Below are 23057 nucleotides of genomic sequence, written 5' to 3'. Positions count from 1 at the left end.
TACTGCATGAGAACCACTTTGCTTGGTTCTGGATAGGATATGTCAGAAAATAACAAGCATCTTCAAGATGGGTTTTTTTGGTGAGATTTTGGACCACATGCTTTCTCGGTCTAAAAGCAGTCATTTGTCCTCCGGAAGACAGGGTGATGCTTATCCGGTATAAACCTTCTCTTTAATATTGCCGTATTAGCGGCGATTTGCTATTGGCTTTTTGTTTCCTTTTGTGAAACAATTTGCAGTAAGAATTTAAATTCTCCTTGGAAGAGCTTGGTTGTGAATAGATGAAGTAACAAAAATAATGTTGGTTTCAGCTGAATGCAGCCCATGCTGTAAAGCATTATTTACCCAGAGGTTGTACCGTTCATCCTTCAGCCACAAACTTGGGTCTGTTCTCCAAGCTGGCATCAGGTGCTATAGACACTGGATTTCCCTATTTCCCAGTACGCCAAGCTGACTTTTAATTCTGTATTCTGGGTCTTGGCCAAGATGAGATTTTGTGTGTTTGTTTTGTTTTGGTTTTCAGAGGCTGCTTAATCTCAGTCTCTAGTTTTTAAGGAAGAGAGAGGTGGAATTCATGAATATATGAAAGAGTTGGGGATCTGAGCATAGGGAAGAAATAACATTATGTTTGGTCAGAAAATACTCTTTGTAAAGATCTTACAGATACTTCCGTCTGCTTAAATGTATTGCAGAACCGTTCGTATGAAAAAAGTACGAGTGAAACTTGGCTAGCTCAGATTAGTTGTCAGAAACCTAACCTGGTTTTTTTGTTGTTGTTTTGTTTTACTCCCTCCACCCCCCCTCCCATGACGGTGGGACAAATTCATTTAGCAGTTGATGATCTTGCATACTTTTCCACTCACACAAGTGCAGTCAGAAATGCTACGAGAAGATTACTGTTAAGGTCAGAACGAATAAGACAGAATTTGTGTGCAGGCAGGGTATTTTGTGGGAGTTAGGGGGAGAAAAAACATTATCAAAGGATGTATACAATGGAAAGGATGTATATACATTGCATACAAGGGAAACTTCTTGAGTCACTTTATCTCACAGTAGTCTCTTACTTAGAGTCCGGTAACTACAGGCTGATAAATTCTTCCTGAAATACAAATTAAGTAGGTCTGTATCTGATCAGAGGCTTGATGCAGTTTTGAAAAATCTTTTAATTGAGAACTCTTACCCTTTGCAAAAAACTCACCACAAAACACAACTTTTCACTGTAAATAACTTCAGTCCGTACACAAGGCCTTGTATTTGTCCATCAGTACTACCATCTCTTTTTTTTACATAAAAAAAAAATATTTTTTGGTGTTTTCAAAACCAACAAGTGCTCAGAATACCTTGTAATGACTGTCCATGGACTGGAGGGGAGGGAAGAGAGTTGAAATGGAAAATGAATTAGATTCTTAGGCTGTGGAAGGGGGAACATTCCTGCACCGAGAAGCAACTCTGGAGATAATTTTTAATTTCCTGAGCTCCAATCTCTATATAGGAACATTGAAAGACTTCCTTCCTGATAACCAAGTCAAGCCAGGGGCTGTATTAAATGACGTGTTTCTGTATATAATTGCGTGCTTGTGTATGTATTTGCATACTCACGGTATAAATACAAACAGTGTCCCTATAATAATAGAAGCTAACTTTTAAATGTATTCAAGGTGTGGCATTTACACAGCGCCTGAGATGTCGCAATATATCAATATCTATTTAGGCTTCTATAAAGGATCTCTTTTATACTTTGTCTCCACGTAAGAAACAAAACCCAACCAAAACCGAAAAAAGCACTCTCCCCAACTGCTTGTCTTGCAGTTTTAAGAGGAACTGGGTTATGGCGCACCTTTAAGATTGATCAAGTCACTGAGGTAGATGTGTTACGGATTTCTAATGCATATATCTCCTGTATGTGCAATATTGTTAAAACCATTTCTGTCTTACTAAGGTTTCATCATTCCGTAAGTACTTAGGCAAAGCCACGAAGCTCACCGAGTGGTATCTTAGTAAGCATTTGAGGAACAAATATGAGGAGAATTTTTCTGTGTATGTTCACAGAAGGCACAAAGCATTTACAAAAAAATATGGGTCACCCCAAGTTGTGCATTTGCAAAAATTAGTTTCAGAGCCTCAGACTATGTTTCCTTTTAGCAACTAATTTCTAGTAAAACTATTTTAATTTGCTGTTTCCATCTTTGGTTCTTTCTTTTTTTAAAGTGAATCCCACAGTTTTTCTTTATAAATTATAGGATTTTGGGATAAATCCGGATGTCTAAATAATATTATGCTAAGCAGAGCCATGGTATGTCTTGCTTTGTGATGCACAGATTTACTTGAATTCCAGACCATTGTCTAGATATCCCAAACTGTAAAATAAAATCACTTACATCCCTCGTTGCAGTTTGTGTAACAGCATCAGAATTAAAGGTATTACTGAGCTGTTCTATGTTTACCAGTTAACCTACTGTAATGTCAGATATGTTGCTTAATTTCTATGAGTTTTTAGTATTATACGTTTTGGTTCCACCTGTCAGTAGCTCTTTCTTTCATTTAATTTTTTCGTAACCATTCATAATTAAGAATTAGCCCCGGAGTATCTATTTTGTATCATAATGGGAGAGTTTATATTGGCTTATATGATTTCAGAAAGCACAAAATGTAAATACATTGATGGTATAAAAGATTGTAAAATGGCTTTCAATTATTTCTAAATCGGACAAGCCCGTTTATTGTATAAACGGAACTTTATAGACTGTGTAGTAGTTTAACGTTTTCTTCAGAACAACTTTGGAAAAAGGCAAAAAAGCCGTAAACTTAAAGAGATTCTGATGGCGCTAAAGCATTGCCAAGCAAACCGTAAAAGACAAGTCGAAATATAATTCTATAGAAAAGCTATAAAATACTTCTACATATGTGCCGTAGTTGTTTTTGGGGTTCCTGAAGTTGCTTGTGCGTAAAGTCAGCTGTGGAAATGGCTAGCTAAAAGCTATTATTCCTGCAGCTTGACTGTTGCGGGAAGATTTTTTTTCTGTGAAAACAGTTGTAAAGTGGAACATCTGAAAAATATGTTCCATGCAAAATGGATCTTCACACACATTTATTTTGACATTTAGGTTTGATTTGAGAGAGAGAGTGAAGATTCTGAAATAGCCATTCACAGATGGCTTGTGCGGGTTTTATTTTTTTGTATGCCTCTCTGTGTTTTTGGTTTGGGACGGATCTTTTTGCATGTGTTTGCAGACTTGTCAATCCCTCTCTTCCCCCAGATCGCATGTTTGGTTTTTTCTAACTGAATTTTTGTCCCTTTTTCCAGAAGCTGATGTTTAAAGAATAAAAAGAAAAAAGGAAAAGGGGGTAAAAAACCCCATGCCAACCCCCAACCAACAGAAAAACCACCCCAAATCAACCAAAGGACAAAAAAAAACCCCACCTCAACACCCCCTTACCCCCCAAAACCCTACTCGCCATCCTAAGCTGGTTATCCTACGATAAAAAATTTCCTGGCAGTGAGTGAGAATTTATGTATTTTGTGGACTTTTATAATATAGTGGGAAATTTTTCAGGAAGCACCAAATTCTCCCGTATTATGCCGTCAGCAACAAATAGATCTGGGGAGCCCAGAGGGCTGTGTGCTCTCAACTGGGGGAATGTGGCCGGCAAAACCTGCTGTGTGTTCAGTGCAGACGTTGGACTGGGGCTGGACTCGACCCCTGTAGCCTTTACTGGTGGGAATATCCTTTCCAGGTGGGAGCAAGGAGTGAATTATTAGAGTCTGCCTGTTTTATTTGGAAGGTATTGAGTGAAAGCCATTGCTGATAAGTTGTGGTTGTGAAACATGCCTGAGAAGCAAGTCCCTCTGTGCGTGAGGAATAAAAACTCTAAGTGACGCTGGTAATCTCTTCTTTGTGAAATGTTGGTGCAAAATATCCCTGTATTCCAACTGTAATTATGAAATGAATATTCAATGTATTGAGTTGTTTTTCTTTAAGGAAACCAGATGTTGAGCTTGCACTGAATGCCATCAGTGATACATCTCTTGTTTGTTTTGTTTTTAATCCCAGAAGAAGTTAGCTGTATACAACAAGATGCAGGAGTCTCTGGAAGTGACCCTTCCCAGCAAACAAGAGGAGGATGAGAAAGACCAGCCTGCTGAGATGGAGTACCTTAACTCTCGCTGCGTCCTTTTCACTTACTTCCAGGGAGACATTGGTTCAGTAGTGGATGAACACTTCTCAAGAGCTTTGAGCCAAGCCAGTAGCTTCAATCCAGAAACTGCCCTTACCAAGAGCAAGGCAGGGCTAAGTCCTCTGTGGAGAGGTAAGAGGAGCAGTAACTTGCTCTCTGTGGTGTGGCTTACTCAGTCTCTGATGCGGTAACGCGTATTGCATTGCAGCTGAAATGTTGCTTCTCTGTGGAGGTGGAAAAATCCCCCTCAAATTTGAAAGAACCGAGGAGCTTCTTGGGGTTGAGTGATCTGAATTGTTGAAGGGGGAAAGAGGGGCCAAAGACATGAAGAAGCAAGCGTCTCCCTCTCTTGCCATAGCCCATGGCTCTGCTGAGGCCTGGAAGGAACATGGCAGAGCTCACGTAGCTTCACAGACGTCTGCTGCAAGGTTGTAGGCTTATTTTTAAGCTCTAAGTGTGAAACTTGGCCTGTGAGGCAAGAGAAAAGCTGTTTGGGATGCTGGCCTTGGATGTGAGGAGACCCATGCAGCCTTCTCGGGTGACTTTGCCAGGTGATTAAGATTTGTCTACAGCTGCTTTCCAGGTGGGGACGAGCCAGCAGAGGCTGGAACAGGCTCGGGTGCAAGCCCTGGACCACGTGGCTGCAGTCGTGTGGTGCGGTGCATTGCAGCCTGCCCACGGGCAGAGCTCATGGGAGAGATATGGCCATTGTTACTGGTTTCCTGTGTGTAAAATGGGGATGATGTTACTCTGCTTCTGAGCAGGGAGTAGACATGTGGTAGGTGCTGCAAGGTATTTGAATGGTCCCATAGCACTTAGGTCTCACAATGTGTATAAGTATCATCAACCTAATAAAGAGCAGATCTTGCCAAATACACTAGGTAGACCTTAGAGATAAGACTCCAAAAATGGTGACTGGAGAAAGGGTGCTGGTAAGTTGCTATTTCCATTTTGTTGACTGTGCCAGTCTGGATAGTTTTTCAGATTCACAGCTGCGTTATTTCTGATCATGTCCTTATGTGGACTGACAAAACAACGTGAACTAGGTATCATGAGTAATGGCCTTGCATCAGGTTGAGTGAGAGAGATACCGTGAGGATCCTTGTAGGAGTGGTGGAGTTCATAATCAGTGACGTTGAGGTGAGAGTGTATTGGTGAAAGTCACAGGTAATAGAGAGAGATGGGATTTTTGTAAACCACTGTGAAGAGAAAAATAGCACAGAAGGACTTGCTTTCCAGAAGGATGATGACAAATCCGAGGAAGTTTAACTAAAGGTCAGCAGAAGTGGCTAGGGAGCTAGAGGAATTTATGGCTTGAGCCGGGACCATTAATGTTAATGGGAAATTTTCCGTCGACTCGAATGAGAGCAGGATTGAACCTATGCTTACTAAAAAGGAGACTGGAGCATTTATAAATGGCCCAGACAGGCTATAAATGTTTTAGAGATGGGATCAAGGCTGTCCCCAGAGATCCCATGCCTGCAGCAAGCCCTCTTCATGAGCTTGGAGACATACCGTGGATGGGGTTGTGTGTCTTCTCTTTGGCCTCAGCCATACCCTGCTGTTTTACCCTGGCTGTTTTACCCTGGCTCCCCCCGTGGTTACACAGCCCTCCCCAGAGGGTTCTGCAGGAGACAGGGTGTCCTGGCGTAATTGTTCTTCAGCCATGCTGCCTCCTGACCTGGCGTGCTCCGTGCCATCGGCAGGGAATGGAGGTCTGCATGTCCTGAAAGTCTTCCGGGAATAAAGTAAGGGGATATGCCCTCTGCTGTCACTGCACCTGCTGAAGTGGTATGAAAATCCCTGGGGATGCTGCTGGGCAGGGCTGCGTGGTTCTGGGCTGTGGACACTGAGAAAGCAGAGGGTATTTGCTTCTCCAGAGAAGAGAAGCTGACAAGAGTTTTATCAGGCCCAAATGAGTTTCTGAAACATGCTTGCTTGAAAAAAGCGGGGAAGGAAATATGGTAACACCGTGGTCTTCTGGTTGACGTACAGTTGTCAAAGTTGTCAAAGATGCTCCAGTACAGCAAATGGATATGGATTTCTCTCCCGTTGCCTAAAGAAGTTAAAATATCATTAGCTTGAAGATCTTTCATAAATAACCTTCATGGGTAGTTGGAATCTTTGTCGATAAACTACTCAAAGATAAATTTAAAAAAATTAAAAAAAAAAAAGCTTTTGCATTTGCAACAGCTGTTTTGGAAGGTACAGATTTAAATTGAAAGTATGTGGGCATGAACTGACTACTCAGCTCCTCTACCTGAAAGGAGGGATTTGTAATGTTTTCTGCTTTTTTTTTTTTTTTCCTGTCATGTTTTTTTTTTTAATGTCCTAATGGAAGAGCAAACTGTAATTTCATCATTAAGGTGATAACGTGGGTTTTTTTTGTTTTGAGGAGGGATTTTGCTTATGTATAGAAAATGGAACCTTGTTGTCCTGAAAAGAGCAAGTTTTCATCTTTTGTATGTTGAAAATACTGATCAGTTTAGTCTAAAATTAATTTCAAAACTGACTTTTTATATAATATAGTTCCCTATAACAGGGTCTGGTAATATGGAATTTGAATATTCAATTGTAGGTATAGCTACCTGAAACCTTCTGCAGGGGCTAATGAAATTAATGATACCTTGAAGCTAATGTTACCTTAATGGTATTTTTATCAACATATTTTTTGTAGCTGAAAGTGTTAGGTTGTTTTTTTTTTTTCTTTCTTGGATTTTGTGTTTGCTTTATTTTTTCCTCCTGCCTTAACTGAGAAGTAATGTTGTACTACAGAAAATTCCATACATTGTCTTCTTCACAGCATGTGCGCTTTGGCATGTTTTCAGTGCATGTTGGCCAGCCACCATGAACATTTGCATTAGTCACCACTTCATGATATCTGAGATGTTGCTATCTCCCTGCCTCCCTGTACTTAGAATAGGAAATTGTGGTAACCGTAGTATCTTTCTTGGCAGACAATTTTTTTGTTAAATGCCTCCTTTCCACCTCCTGAAAGCCTGTGGAAGCTACTTGGATTTTTTTTTTTTTTTTCTTTCTCAAGGACAGTGCTGAAATGGCTGTTACTCCATTGCCATGTCCCATAGAGACTAGATATCTGACATGATGATATCTGTAAAGATAATTGGTTGTGCTTCCTGTCTTAAAGGTAGGAAGGAAAGGAGACCCTTCAAACACCATGGAAATGTGTGGTAGTTGCCGGTTATGGTTCAACACAGAGGTGGTTCTTGTTGATAGGGTTGCTGCACGCTTCACGTTTAGTAGCATCCTCTGTGAGCACTCAGGGTGGATGAAGTTTTCTTGCATGTTCGTATAACGTGGATGGACACTGTATCTCCAGTGACATGACTTGACCTTGACCACTAAGGATGGCCTCTACGCTCAGTGTTGTCTCAGTGGGGGCTGGTGCATGGCAGTTTCTGACAGTGGTAATGGCTGTGTGAAATGTGCACAGGTTTGAAAAATGGAGATGACCAAACATGTTTTCTGTGGCCTAGACCTTCTGCATGATTGGTAAAGCCAAGCTGGTATGCAATCTGGGATTAATTCATCTTGGCAAATCCAGTGGTTTAAAGTGCTCTCTCCTGGTATTAAAGTTGTCCTGCAGATACTTTGTGGTTTTCTGTGCTTTTTTGAAGTGAGATGGTTTGGATTTAGGGCTTTTCCACGCAGATAACGGCCAGATAGTTTCCAAAAATTCTCGATTACAGAGATTAATTTTCCAGAATACTGGCAATGCATTGTCAAGCTGTGCTTCTCCGTTAAGCAGTGAGGAAAACAACAGACTGGACATGAAAAAGCTTGGTTTTGCTTTTTTTTTTTTTTGTCAGCCCTGCTGCCAACGCTAAGCCGTGTGCACTCTCTATCTCAGCCTAATCCTTCATTCCTAACACGGAACAATTTACAAACAAGGAACAATACCAATTTCGGAGGGGTGCTGAGGCTTCTGGTATATTCTTGAAGCTTTCTCTAGTCTTCTAGCATGAATTACAATAGAAATATGTTGCTAAAAAAAGAAGTAACCTTTTGAAGAAAGCCGTGTTGGAGTACAGTTCGCTAGACAAACTTGCAGCCTCTGAAGCAGCTCAGCACAAAGAGAAATTCTCTACGTTTGTGCATAGTGCATTTGCAAAGCTTGTTTCCAATATCGGAAGTTAATCAAGCTCAATAAACTGCCTAAATCAAAGCCAATTGACGCGTGGAAAAATTTCTGCGATTTTAAAACAGATACATGAGTGTCCTAGTCATGCAGCCAGAAAGCACTTTTACAGCTTTTGCTTGCAGAATATTTTTGTATAAGCAAAGTTCAGAGGCAGGAGCGTTTGAAGAATCTGTTCATTCTCAATGGTGTCTTCACCCAAGTCTCATTCCAGTTGCTTATTAAACAAAGCAAAACAAAAGGTAATTTTTAAAAAAAAATATAAATATTTTTGTAAATGTTATATGAGGAGCAGAGGATTCCTTGCCTCGTCAAATATTAAAGTTCCCTGGCTTTATTTCTCTGTAGGCTATTTTTATGACTATTCTTTCATCAGAGGTGAAGTCCTGTGTTTTTATGTTTCCATCTTTGACCAAAAAAAACCCTATTTGAGCTGAGGCATATTGCATGAAGCAGTACTTTCAAACATGAGCTGGCAAGCGGATTGTGCGAATGGAGATGCCAATACTTTACTACACATCAAAAACACGAACTGCTCCTTCAAAAGAGGAATTTTTAGAATGTGATTTCATAATGTAAATGTATTGGAATCCATTGAAATAGAAGTTGAGCCCTAGAGGTAAGAAGCAGTGTGTCTTTTCTTTCTGGCAAAAGGTTCTTTGTTACATGCGTGTTTCTGCTTGTGTGATCTGATTTTGGGTATAGGGCAGCATGGTATATTCTACAAGGGACTAATGTAGGCACGTTAGATATGATCTTTACCCCATCAAAGCTTGCAGTTAGTTTGAGAAGATCTGGTATTCTTCCTTTAGGCAAACGTCTCCTATTCTGCGGTGTGACTTGGTTCTCTGACCTCAGACGCATTTACAGCCACAACAGCTGCCTTTCTAAATGATGTGTTCTGGTCCAGTCAGGAGTTAGCCGCTCCTCATAATTCCTGTACCAAGATCCTGAGAGAGCTGCAACTCTTCAGCATGGAGAAGTCTTCTCAGGGAGATCTTATCCATATGTGCAAATACCTGATGGGAGGGAATGAAGACGGGGGAGCCAGGGTCTCCTCAGCAATGATTGTTGAGAGGACAAAAGGCAATAGTCATTACAGCACAGGAAATTCCATCTGAATGCAAGAAAACACTTTATTATTATTTTTTTTAAATTATCGAGGGTGGCTAAACACTGGAACAGGTTGCCCAGAGAGGTTGTGGAGTTGGGATCTCAGTCAAAATCTGACTGGACGCAGTTCTGATGACCCCACTTGAGCAGATGGATTGGACTAGATGATCTCAAGAGGTCCCCTCCCACCCCAACTGTCCTCTAATCCTCAAGTGATTCTGTAATCACTGAGGAAGCTTGAGTTCAGTGTTAGAAATTTCAGAGTAGAAAATCATTGTGGGGTTTTTGTCATTAAATTTGTTGTTCATCTTCAGTCATACTTCATTTCTCTCCTCTCTACCAGAAAGCTCAACAATTTCAAGCCAAAGGAGCAGTTTCCCAACTTCATTTTGGACCAGCTCTTATCAGCCTCCCCCTCCACCATGCTTAAGTGGAGTACACCCCGATTTTCCCGTTACTGCACCAGGCACCTTTCCAACACCAGATCCCAGCAGCTGGCCAGGACACGGCCTTCATCAGACTGCCCCACCTCCTCCCCCTGCTGCATCTGAATCCTGGCATTATCCTTTAGCATCTCAGGTGAGCCCTTCGTATGCACACATGCATGACGTGTACATGCATCGCCATCACCCTCATCCACACATGCACCATCACCATCCCAGCTCTCACCGCGACCCTCGGTATGGGTCCCTGCTGATGCCTTCAGTCCGCGCAGCCAGGATTCCTGCTCCCCAGTGTGACGTGACAAAGACAGATCCCGCTGCTGTCACCAGCGCTACCTCAGCATGGGCTGGAGCCTTTCATGGAACGGTGGACATTGTGCCAAGTTTTGGGTTTGACACAGGTAAGATGGTTTGCTTGTGTCTGTGACTTGTTTTAGCAGAAAGAATTCCAGCAAAGAAGTGGACTCCCTGCAGCCGAAGTAGGGATTGTTCTCAGAGCCTTCTCCAAATATATTTCCAGGTGGGAATCCCTCCTGAAATTGCTGTCAGGGCAGATGAGCTGCGAAACATCCAGCTCTCGCTGCTTTTTGCTGAGAGACCTTTGTCTGGTTTGGTCCCATTCAAGCCAAATGACTTGTGACATGATACGCGTTTTTTTGTTTTAAACCTTGTGGGAAATGGTTAATTAAACTTCCATGTGGAAGCTTCCAGCTTGTTCAGCTAGTTCTTGTGTGCATTCACCAAAATATAGCTCCAATGAGGACTGAACTAATAACTTGTCAGTACACGAGGATTGCATCTTACTCATCTAAATTGGAACAGATCAGCATTTCCTTCCTGTGTAGTATCCAGGTGTCACAGAGAGAGCAGAGATGCTGGTCGAGCTGTGCTCACCATCAAACTAAACTTCTTTCCGTAGGATCTAGGCAGAGGTCTGTGAATTAGATTTGTTTTACTGCAGGGTCCGTAGCCACAGGACAACCTCCATAAACTACATCTGCATCTGCAAGCTTTGACTGGCAGGCTCTCACCTCAGCGTTCGGAGCAGTCTGGCAGCCCTCACTGTTCATAGTTGCTTGCGATCAGGTGATGGGTGACTAACAGTTTCCAGCCCACCCATCCTGGAGCTCACAGGCACTACTGAGGTCTCCTCTTTCTGCTTGGTACTTTTGTGACCAGCAGCGATCCTTGCAGAGTAGTACTTCTTAAACACGTTATGTTATTTATTAAGGAAATACTAGGTTTGCATCTCTCTCCCTTTTTCCCTAAGGTATCTGTTTGTCTGTCCGCTTGATAGCTCTAGCTAACTGATTCAATGTGTTAGAAGCACTTCCTTGCTTTGATCAGTGTGCAGGGGAACAAAGAGTTGGTTGAGAAGAAAAATGCTGTTTCTCAAATATGAAATAATATGACCCCAAAACCTGATTATAACCGAGCTAACCTAACACGAATCTCTTTCTGTTCCCTTAATAGCAACTGGGAACCAATAATATCTTCTAAAGACCATGCCATTTCCTGCCTCAAGAAATTAAGAAAAAGCGTAATAGGGTTCTTAACACTGGACGATTTTATATCTATTAATATTTCCAGCCATGCCAATGATAGAAAAAGAATTACATTTTGTGCTTTTGGGTGTAAAATGATAATCTGACAAGAGTGAGATCTCAAGTTTTGCCTTTCTGACAAACCCCATAATGGGACTGAGCTGCCTTCTCTGAAGTGTGAGCAAATTGTCACTGCCACAGGTAGAGGGGACGAGTCCCCTGGTCTGGCAGTAGCCCCAGCAGTCCAGCTCCAGAGCCCTGGTATTTGACTTACCTTTCGAGGATGGAGACAAGAACTGCATAAGGGGTTGTTAGTCAGGAGAAGCCACTGCCTGGCTTATATCTAAGTCCAGCCTGGACTGTGAGTTGTTTCAGTGCTGGACAAGTTGGTTTGTTTACTGCTACTTTGTTGGTAGTAGTATGTCCAATAAACTGGGTGCTTTTCCTCCTTTCTGTCAGAGCACAGTACCTCAAAAAGGACTGTGGGGCCTTACAGGACTGATGTAGCCTTGGCTTGGTGCTGCCGGCTCCTTGTGAGAATCCCTATGGAAGGGTACAGTCGGATGCTAATTTTGTCAGGGTCCCGATTTGGCAGTGCTTCACGGTGGCTTGCATGTCTTGTAGTTGTGTACTCAGTGTGGGAGGTAGTGGAGAAAGCCTGAACTGTTAATTTCTGGCCCACGCCTCATGTGTGGATTTTAGTCCGTGAGTTCCTGTGGCGGAAGAGAAAGAAGGTGTGACTGGTTTGTGGGAACAGGGTCTCAGCAAACCTATGTCTCACTTGTTTGTGACTATTCAAAATGGCCTCGCACTGAAACACAGCAGCAAAACCGTATCAGGCAGCCCCAGTTTGGCACATAAGGCTTTGGAAACAAGGGAGCAAGCCACGAAACACAGCAGGTAATGGTAGGCTGTGACATTACAACGATTTGCTCTCTTACTTTGTACGCACCTGTCTCCTGCGCTCCCCAAGCAGAGGCCTGCTGGGAAGGTTCTGAGCTCCCTTTGCAGCTTTGCCTGCAGCTTGTAGATTTGAGACAAATGCTTTGGTGACAGGCATTCCAGGCGTGATCACAGCGAAAAGAGGGAGCTTAACTGCCCCAGTGTTTTGCCTGCATGTCAAACGGTGTCATCCCAGGGAAGGTGTGTTGCGCTGCCGGGGAGAGGAGGGGGCTGCTGAAGCACCACACTGAGTCGCATCCAGCACTCACCAGCACAGGTGAAGCTTTTCTTGCTCCATGTCCACTCCAGGGGAGGATTATACCGGGTAAGTCTCCATGTCTCACAGGAATTTATTACATTCAACTCTAATACGAGACGGCAATCTCAACAGAGAGGCTTAAACCTGAAGGGCCTGGAAGAGTGCAGAATAGAAGTGGTTTCTGCAGAGTAGGGTAAGGCCATAGTGGCAAGGAAACTTCAGTTCTGGGAGTCATTGCTCATATGGCCCTGGAAAGTAAAAGATATCAACCTGTGGAGCTGTCAATATATCGGATTCCGTGAGCTTCAGATAATTTATGTAAAAAAGCTCATTTGGTAAATACCTAGACATTGCTTTTCAGAGCCCTTTAGATACAAAAATTATTACCCCTGCCTTACTGTGGGTCACATTTCTTGTGCTAGTGTCACATGCGATTATAGAAACATTTGCAAAATTCCTCATGCTGAATTATATGGAATGATAGTGTTGGGATCGGGGCAGGCTGGCTGTAATTTTATCCTCTTCCAGCTACATTGTTACATCTCTGCCATACTAAGCCAAATATTTGATCTCATGAATGGATGATGCTGAATCACTTCAAAGGTTAAGAGGGGGTTCACCTTGTGTGCATGGTATAGTTTGGGTATCAGCGTATCACTGTTCCTAGACCTAACTAAGTATCGATCTGTCTTGCACATCTGTTTGAATTTACATGGTCCTGTTTTAGAAGATGAAGAGGGATTTAGCTACCTGATTCCCATTAAATGTGGCTTAATCCTCACATTGTATGCTGCAAATTAACCCTTTTAGAAGCATCTTTATTGGTACAAGTGGGATTAAAAAGAATGCTAATCTACATCAAAATCTATTAAAACCTGTTATGTTTGTGGCTGCCGGTATGCGCTGTCTTTCCAAAGCTGAAGAGTCCAAGCTATAATGCTTAATATAAAAGCATGTTTTATGTCAAGCATTGATATAAACGCATTGATATAAGCGCAACGTTTGTGCTTTGGGCCACAGTTCCCTGCCCCAATGATGTCAAGCAAAACAAGGTCAGCCTCTAAGAGCATTGGCTGAGGTTCATGGCATATGTACAGGGAGCATTGCTGCGGCCGTAATCCCACAGTGCCAGCTGGGGATGAGTCCTCCTGTATACGTTAAGGATGTACAAACCGATTGGAGCACTTAAGACCAGGGGGATGGGGAGGGGAATTGCTGTCTTGCAGTGGAGCTGATGGTTTTGGTCCTCGGCGTTTTCCCTGGGAGCAGGGCGGGAGGCTGCCCTGCACACCGGCTGCTTCAGGTGGTCAGTCGGATCCGTCTGCGCTGGCAGCTGCCAGGTCTGCGGGCAGCCCCGCGGGGAGGCGAGCAGAGCAACTTGCCCTCCTACTGCAGAGCCTAGGAGGATATCCTGTCCTGCTGTTGGACAGATGTGCTGGAGGAGGCTTCCTGTAGCCCCAGCACACTAAAAGCAGAGCAGGATTGTGGCATATCTGGGGGCTGTAAATCTATCTTAAAATTGAGGTGCACATCCTTTATGATGCAAAGTTACGTACTTTAGAGTTAGGTGAATTAATCAACATCCTCTAGTCCTGGCTAACTATGGAAAGCCTGCTTTTGGAAATGCCTGTAGATCAGTGTGTTGTGTTGAATATGGAATTTGAGTGGTCAGTGTACAGGGTTGCCTCCGTTCACACACACCCCACGAGTTTGTCGCAACTCATTAAGTTTGTTCAGATATTCCCACAGAACCTGCATTCTACTTCTGCGGCAATTAGCTAGAATGTTGGTATCTGAGAGATGGGGAGTTGTGCTGGTGTGGCAATACTGACTCATGCAACACAAGCAAGGATGTCTTTTTGCTAAGAGGAAAATGTTGCAGCAAGCTCCAAGCGAAAGCTTTTGGTTATTAGAGGGTTGCACGTGGATGGCATATTAGGGCTGCAGATAACCTTGCCATGAAAGAGATGGGAATATAATGAGTAAAAGGCATGGAGAGTGTTCCACATTCAGTTCTGTAACTAAGGCAACTTCGGTTTTTTGGATTGTTTTCCATGGCTGTTCAGACTTAATAACTATACCTTAAACCTCCTTGTTACAGTTATTTCTGTTTGTTGCAAATACACCTAACTAGGAGGGTGTCTGTTCAGCTGGTTATTCTCCTCCTACCTGTTGCTACTATTAGGTGGACATACTCTTAGGGGTGTGTGTCATTTTTTTTAAGCTCCTAGGAGCCATATAACCTGTTTCTCTTTTCAGCAGCTTCCATTGCCTCTGGTGGCCTTTAGTGATCCATTGGTGAAATTAAATTAATTCCTTATGCTCTGAAAGGTTTCTGATGACTGACTCCTTTTCATTATTTTTTTTTTCTCTTTTTTCTTATTTGTTTAAAAAAACCCTGTAACAGTAGGGGAAAAATAACACAAAATTGTCATCGCTAACTTTGAGGGAGCTTTGAAGGAAACTAGCAGCAGTTTATGATGACTCTGCCTGTGAATGATGCTGCCAGGAAAACAAGTAACTCTTAAGCAACAAGGAGACATCCTCATTGAGTAAAGAGTCTCTGAACATTTTTTTGTAGGCGTGTTAGTTAAGAGTTATCCCCGTTTTTTCCAATCTAAAGAAATAGGTGCAAGTGCATGTGAAACAGAGCAGAAAGCCATTGAACAGGATTTGGCATGCTATACCCGTGTACTCTGCTTTCCCTATCTGTTCACTGGTGGACACTCAAGTGTTTGGACACGGCTTGGGAATCCTCACATGGATAGAGCCATATGCTGTCATCTTTGATGTGACTGTTAATTGCTCTGTAGCTCAGCTCTGAAACGATGCTGATCATCATTAAAGATTAACTGTTTATACTCTTAAAACAAGGAGATGGTGGTCAGATCTGAACCCATCACACCTATTAGGCTTTCTGAAAACATATAGGTCTTCCTTTGTGTTTCACCATGTGATCAGATATGGAAATGAGAGATCCATGCTTAGCACATGGATCCGTCAGTTTTCACAGGTTGCTGAACAAATGAATGTGGAGCTTCAATGGTTGCAACATCACGGAAGTCCGGAGTTGCACCTACTTACTTTAGCGGTGAAACTGGCCCTAAACTCTTAGCAGATCAGGTAGTTGATGCATTGGTCTTGGTAGACTATGTATCAGGGCAATATATAATCTGTCACAGAGCACAGCATTGTTGTCTTTATAGCAATGATGATTTATAGTGGGAAGTGCACATTCATTTAACGAAATGTGATTTGCTTGGCTCAAAACGTCAAGGAGCAGGTTTTAAATCAGCGAGTCCTAAGTGCCTTAGTACCTCTTAAAATATGTGCCTGCACCTCTCTCCTTTCTACTTTCCCTATAAATGAGCAAGAATGTATCTTCTTTGGGAAGTTTCATCCTCACCTCCCCCTCTATTGTCTGGATTTTTGGTATACGCCCTGTTGGGTGTAAATCTAGCGAAGATTGAATCCCTCTGGAGCAGAGAAATCCCAGATTATAACACAGGTTCCAAGTCTGTAATGCTAAAGCCACAACATAGCACCACATTTATTAGATAGTCCTCACTTTTTATAAAGGAAAATGTTAGGGGAACTCATAACAAATGCAAGCTGAAAATCATTAATTTTTCCCATGTGGAAGCACTAGACGTTCTTGGCTAAAAATCTGACACTCTGTAGGTGAAATTATTTGGGTTTTTTACTTGCTGCAGGAACATTTTCCCACTCTCCTCCATAAGGTGAAATGCCATAGAAACTGTGAGATCCTAGAGTGTCACAGGCCTTTTCCAAAAGAGGTAGGGTCTGCGGCTGGCCCCTATCAGGAAAAATAATTCTTTTGCATACTCTATTGTCTGTGTAGACCTTGGTGGAGGATTTTATCACGCCATGCTGTGCTCCAAATGAGGCTAAAACAAGGAAGCGCACACAAGATTTTATCAGCATTCCTGAATTGCTTGAGCCAGTCTAAAACTTAAATGTGATTTAAGCTTAGCCCCTGAACTGTAAAATTGGGAGCACTAGCAATGTTACTAGCAAGTCCACAAGGCTGGTAAGTTGTGGTTTTGGGTTTTTTGAGGTTTTATTTTTTTGTTCTGTTTTTGTTTGGTTGGTTTTTAATCAAAAATGTTTATCCTTACTTCAGTTGCTTGGGGAGGGGGAGGAAAAAGCTGTATCAAATTTTGATTTTTTTTTTTTTTTTTTTTTTTTTTTTTTTCTTTTTCTGAAATGTAGGTCTACAGCATCAGGACAAGAGCAAGGAAACTTCTTGGTTCTGAAGTTCAGCTAAATTAAGACCAGCTAGAGCTGGAGTAAGCGCAGCTGGGCGGGCGATATAACAGTTGTTGACTCCTCCTGCATGGGGCAAAGGACACACATGAAGATGAAGAGCCAACCATTCTGGTTTTGCTATTGAGCCTTTTGTTTGTAAGGCCGTTTATGGGTCCCACAGTGTTGGAAAAAAAAAAAACAACCAAACAACCTAACTTTTCTTTCTTTCCTCATCTGAGCCTGCTGCAGCTGGGCAACCTAACTCCTTTCTGCTCCTTTAACAGTGTTTTGTTTTGTTCAGCTTGATATTTTTATGAACAGTCTCAATTGTCAGGAAAAAGACTCTCCCTCGACTACAGTGCGCCTCCTTTCAGGAATACAGTATTTTGTAGCTCTTTGTGCATCTATTTTTGTAGAAATACAGAAAGTTTGGGTTAAGGATTGATGGGCTATTTTAGGATGACATATTTTTTTAAAAAAAATTGTAAAATTGTTAAGTTCTGTTTAAAGAACTTGCTCTCAGAGAAGCACTGGCAAAAAATGTATAAAATGCTATTTTTAGATGTCTGTGATGTGTTTGTGCATTTTGGTTTTTTGTTTTGTTACCTCAAATGTCTATCTATCCTTTCTTTTTAAAGATCTAAACCTTCCTCGTTTCCACATTACTAGATTGTGATGTTCTTGTCCTTCTGTTCTAGCTTAAGCAAGTATAATTCGCACCTAAAGTTTCAGCCAAATATTTTTTTCTGCTGGTGTTAGATTGTAGTAAGGATGTTTTTTATTTTCTTGCTTCTAAAGGTGGCTTTGTGCTGTGCTGGTTGTCAAAAACTTGCAAATGCCTTTAGCGTGGAGCAAAGCCTGGGGTTACAGGAACTGCATTTCCAACCCATCCATTCTTTCAAAATGGACCAAATACTCTTACGGATTTAAATCGGATGTGAATTTGGGCCTCATCCATGATGTATTGAAGCTGTTGAACGCAGTCCCCTATGGGTTATGTTTCAGGCCCTCATAGTGCTTATAAATATCAGTATACTCTTATTTTAACTCATGAGGCAGGACTTTCAGCTAAGCCATTTCAAGGGTGCTGACTTATAACATCAATCTTCAGGAAAGAAATGTCAGTTTTATAAAAATATGTGACTTGTGGAAACAAAATGTTTTCAACTGGCCTCATCTGTCTCTTGAGCACCTCAAGGAAAGTGCTGAAATTTTTAACTTCTGTTGACTTCAAAATCTGTTTGTCTAACCTAAGATTTGCTGTGGGCCTTACAAGATCCCAGCTGCAGTCCTGAATTTCGTAAGAAGTTGCACGTGCTCAATGTGCACAAATTCAGGCTTGGCTGCTGTCTGGCTAAGAATCTGAACTTGGAAACGATGTGGCCTTGTCTAGCTACAGTGCTCTGCAAGGTCTTTGGAAAACCCCATTTCTGGCCGTGGTCTTGGGTCTGACTTGCATAATAAGGACTTTAGTTGAAGCCAAGGTGAGCACGTTGCAGTCCTGAATCAGGGCTGCAAGATTACCCTTGAGAGCGCCACTCCGGCAATGGGCTGGAGCTGGGTCAGCCCCCATGCCCAACCCTAGTGACTCCAGTCTGAGTTGTCAGCATGTGCTCAGGTGGGGCTGAGCGCAGGATCGGGGCCTGAGTTGACAGATCCTAGCTGTTGCTTGGAGATGTTGCCTTTCCGCTCTGTGTACTCAGGGTCCCTCTGTAATACTCCCCAAGGCTCATATAACCTATTACATTTCTGTTGCCACTGTTATCAGACATCCCTATCTGAAAGACAAACCAGCTAAATGGAAACCAAGACATAAACACATGGCTGAGATACGAAACAGTTTAATTTTAAGGCAACGAGCGCTGTAAATGTAGGTTTGTCAGGTGGAGACCACATGGATCTGTGAGTGAAAGGGGAGGGGGGGTGTTGGGATGTGCATGCCACTCCAAGGTTCAGGCCTTCCTCCCTGCCCTGCTGCTTCTCTCCAGGCTTTTTGAACTTGATCCTACGAGGTGTTGAGCGTTCTCCCTTGCCACGTGAGAGGGCTTGACATGCTGGCACTGGAGGCATTAGGATTAAGTCACAATTTGGCAAGACCCTTAAGTGTATACCTTGCTGATTTGAAGTTTGAGACAGGATAAAAGGGCTGAAAGGACTATGCTTAAATATTACTTTAAAATAGTAGGATTGTAGTTTCTGTGTTGGGATGCTGACTTAAATGTGGTGGGGGTTTTTCCTCACTTTTATAGTCCATCGGCATTTCTTTCTCTTAATAAATTTCACTCTCATGCCAGTTCTATATATTACTGCTGCTCTGGTGGAGCTAGCTCCTCAATTTGTCAATGAATTCATAATGCAATGGGAAAACTACATGGAAGGGAACACAGTAATAGCTGCCACAGTTCACTTTCGTATCAGGACAGTATAGTTTCAGGAAATAGCTCAAGAATAAGAGTTTTGACTTAGGAATTCTGACAGTATTAGAAATACTGGGAGGAAAAAAAATCCAAACTTTTTTTTTTTTTAATTTTTTTCTGGACTTGGCAAAGCTGGAAGGCAAAGAGGCTATGTATCCTCTTTGAACTTCAGGGCTGGAGAGTTTAGGTGGTAGGGGGAATAAAAGAAAAGGCAAATTTCTTTTCGAGGTGTAGTGTGTTTGACTTCCTGATATAAAGTCTAGCAAGAGCAGTCAGTTCTTTGCCTTCCTCTTTGCAAGTTCAGATGATGAGGGACCTCCTCCTGTTCCCTGTAAATGTCAAAGCAGAACGGGACAGGAAAAAACAGGCCCACAGTTTGCACTGGAATCCCTTTCCGGATTGTTTTATTGAGTTGATGGGTAGTGGGGATGAATACGTGGTGAAGCTGTTGCCTCTTCCACCTCAAGGACTACTGTTATGTGCCCACTTTCCACTGCTGAACCTGTAAGTGTGCTGAAGGAGCTTCTGTTTCTCTGCAGCTTCTGGGAGACAAGTGCCAATAAAAACCTGCTATTGTCTGTAGCCATTCACGCACTCGTCAATCGACTTTGAAAGTCAAATAAACTAAATTTTTTCCTCAGTCACTAACCATCCCCTGTACTAACAAGCAAGTTGAAAGTAAAAGCACACGTGCATAGCAGTAGCCCTACTTCTACGTTCTACAATTTGAAGGATGGAAAAGCAAAAATCCTTCCCTGTGACATTTTAAGTCAAATTCAGCAGATTTACTTTTCTCTCTCTCTCTCTCTCTCATATACATGCACACTTATACACACGCGCAAATGTGCTTATGAGAAGCAGATGCTGTGATGGTTTTGTTCTTGAAAGAGGAGGGGAGCGCTCGCTCACAACGTTGCAGTGTCGGTGAATTGATGGCAGTGAGAAAGAAACAGAAATGTTAAAACTGCTCATGTTTCCACAGATAGATAGGAAAAAAAAGCCCTTAAAATCAGGTCACAGACAAGTTATGTGTCTTAATGCATTACTAAAGGAGTTGTTTCATTCTTTTTGTGAGTTCTGATGCTGTCCCAAGAAAGTGAATGATTCATTTTGCGAGGACTTATAAAACATCATGTACTCTGTCACTATTTCTGGGAGAACATAGGGAAATTATTGTTTTATTTAGAGAAAATCTACATACTAAACGCCTTAAAGTTGTCCAGGATTTGATTTTATTCCTAGCAACGTTGAGAAATCTGCTGTCAATTTTTGTGTCTTCAGGTGAAGACTGGGAGAGTTCAAGCTATCCACTGATTTTAAGAAAGCAGATATCAGTTTGTTTCCACTGGGCATTTCCATCCCAACAAGATGATGGAATAGTTCAGCTACTGACCACCCAGAAGATTTGACTTCTGGAGGGCTGAATAAGCTACGCTTGGTGATAGTAAAATGCACTTTGTTCTGATTCCCCTCCTCACCAGACACACAAATTCAATTATCAGTTTATCTGATACCTCTTTCATAGCGTGAAGATTTTCAGTGAATGGCAGTTTCCTCTCAATTGCCTATTTCTGCCTCAAAACGTGCTTTTGAGGATGAATCTCTCATCACAGCTTTCAGAGAGAGCAGAGGTTGCGGGAGGGGAGTGTCACTTAGCATCAGGTTGCATGGAACCAGCCTTTCTGCTTCCAGGCTATTGCGTATGTCTTGCTCTCCTCCCACACTTCCTTATGTGTATGTAGCCCTACCTGGTTCCCTCCATTCCACTGTCATGCTTCAAATGCACGTCCTTTGGAAATGAAGTGAACAACATTGCTAAATCTCATCTGAGACTGAGAAAACGTAAGCATTTTATTGCATTCTCTGTAACCTCAGGAGTGAATGGAATTTTTCCATACTTGTAAAAATCAAAACCAAACAACAACAAAAACCCAACAACAACAAAACTTTGAAAAAAACCTGATTTGTTGTATCTGTAAAGATGACCATGGAGTCAGCAAGCTTACATAGAGAGGTGCAATATATTGCCTTTCAGCAGACAAGCATATCTTCTTTAATATGATTCTTTTAATTAATTTCAGGTACAAGCTTTTTCTCCATATCAATGGACCAGCAACATATATTTCTTATAAACGATTTAGAAATATATATATTTTTTAAATTGACTTCTTGCCTTTAATATGTCAGCCTTTGAGCTTTTAAAGGGTATTTGAATGATAAATATTGTTTGTGTGTGGATTTTTTTTAAAAAAGTTGATGCATGTCGTTTGGAACTGAAGTCTCATGTAAAGCAGGAAGGTATTTAAAAATAAATACTGCTTTTACATGTTAGCCCTATGGGCACAATCTGACAGTTGTGATGCAGGAGGATGTCCCTTTAAAGACTGAGGGACTCTCACCTGAGCAAGGGGTCAAAATCCAGTCCCTGTGATAGGAGAGGCAGGAGCAATCTTGCAAAGGTTGAGCTGGTAGAGCTGTGAGCAGAGATGATCCTCTCCAGCACTGTATGTAGATGGATGGGCAGCCACTGCTCAACATATTAAAATTGGGCTGTGTTGGCAGGTTTATACTTGCCCTGCCTTATGGGGTGAACTGGTTGCCAAGGCAAATTAGAGATCTCCCTGGAAACCTGTGTTTTGGCTGCCCTTGGTCTGCAAAGTGCCCGTGACCCTCTCCCTGCTCTTGCACTGTGGTCTCCATGACACCACGGTGGGATCTGTGAAAACTGGGCTGGAATGCCCTGTGAAATACAGGATGTTTTTAACTTCCAATAAAGATAGTTTAGGGATGGGGGTAATTAAAACATCACTGTTATCTCATGCACCTGCTCAAAGGCTCAAGCCTTCAAGATGGATCAGCTGTGCATCATTGATGATGGCCATTTGCATACAGGAGCCTGAATACTGCTTCCTCTTCTCGGTGTCTTTGGAAAACTTCGATGGCATTGAGACCATTGGGACCAGCCTTGAACGCCTAAATTTCAGTCCAGTGTTGGCTGGCACAGCATGGTGGCCTGAGGTCTGGTCCAACATTGGTGGACATCAATTGGAATCAACATTGATTCTGGTGAGCTTGGGCTCAGGTAACTAGTACCTATAGACAACCGATATTTATAGCAGTTGAGGTTTACAGTAATCTAGTAAAGTATCTGCAGAACTATGCTGCACTTTCCCTGCTAGCTGTTTGTAGCTGTTGTTTAAAACCATCAGTCAAATCAGGGTCCCTCTCCTCCCTCCACCTGTTTTCCAACCCTGCTTCCCTCAAAACTCCATTGAACTTTTTTGCCACTCTCATCAAAACTGATGGGCGGGGAGCTTTGTATAAAGAAAAGTGTCACTGTTTTAATTACTGAATAAATAATTTAATGTGAATTTTATTGTTATATTTTTTATGTAGCATTTTCGGTTTGGTCTGTATTTCTCAACAATTAGCTAATGCTTTCTTTTTATTCTTGTGCAACTGAAGAACTCATAAATCTCTTTGTAAATTACAGTATTCTGAGTTTCTATTTTTTTCATGAGATTAATTTTTAGAGCCAAGGGTTGCCTTCTGTTGAAACGTTGTAAAACAAGTGTTCTAAACTGGTTCTCTGCTAAAATTGGATGGAGCAAAAGTTTAGCATAGAAGGGATTTCAAACAGGGCTCTCATGAAGGCACTAGCTTTCCATTTTAGATACTGTCAATTGCTTCTGCTACAATGTCTTCTTTTTTTTTCTTTTTTCTTTTTCATTTCTT

The 23057-nt window shown here is 42.0% G+C and overlaps 1 protein-coding gene across 2 annotated transcripts in view; it reads left to right on the top strand.

Moving 5' to 3' along the window:
• The window catches only part of VGLL3 (vestigial like family member 3), a 28362-nt gene extending 5550 nt beyond the window's left edge, over positions 1-22812 (top strand). Inside the window, exons 2-4 of one of the 2 annotated variants that reach the window (XM_054181921.1) lie at positions 4056-4308; positions 9792-10292; positions 16870-22812. In XM_054181921.1, coding sequence (XP_054037896.1) covers positions 4056-4308; positions 9792-10292; positions 16870-16913 — 798 coding nt within the window. In that variant the 3' untranslated portion in view covers positions 16914-22812. Of the gene's footprint in view, positions 1-4052; positions 4309-9791; positions 10293-16869 lie in introns of both variants that reach the window. The other variant, XM_054181912.1, reaches the window with a different exon arrangement.
• Positions 22813-23057: the final 245 nt, after the last annotated feature.

This window comes from Rissa tridactyla, chromosome 1 (assembly GCF_028500815.1).
Source record: "Rissa tridactyla isolate bRisTri1 chromosome 1, bRisTri1.patW.cur.20221130, whole genome shotgun sequence".
Lineage (NCBI taxonomy): Eukaryota > Metazoa > Chordata > Aves > Charadriiformes > Laridae > Rissa > Rissa tridactyla.
Note: the sequence above shows the minus strand (reverse complement) of the source record. Positions and strands in the feature narration are given on the sequence as shown.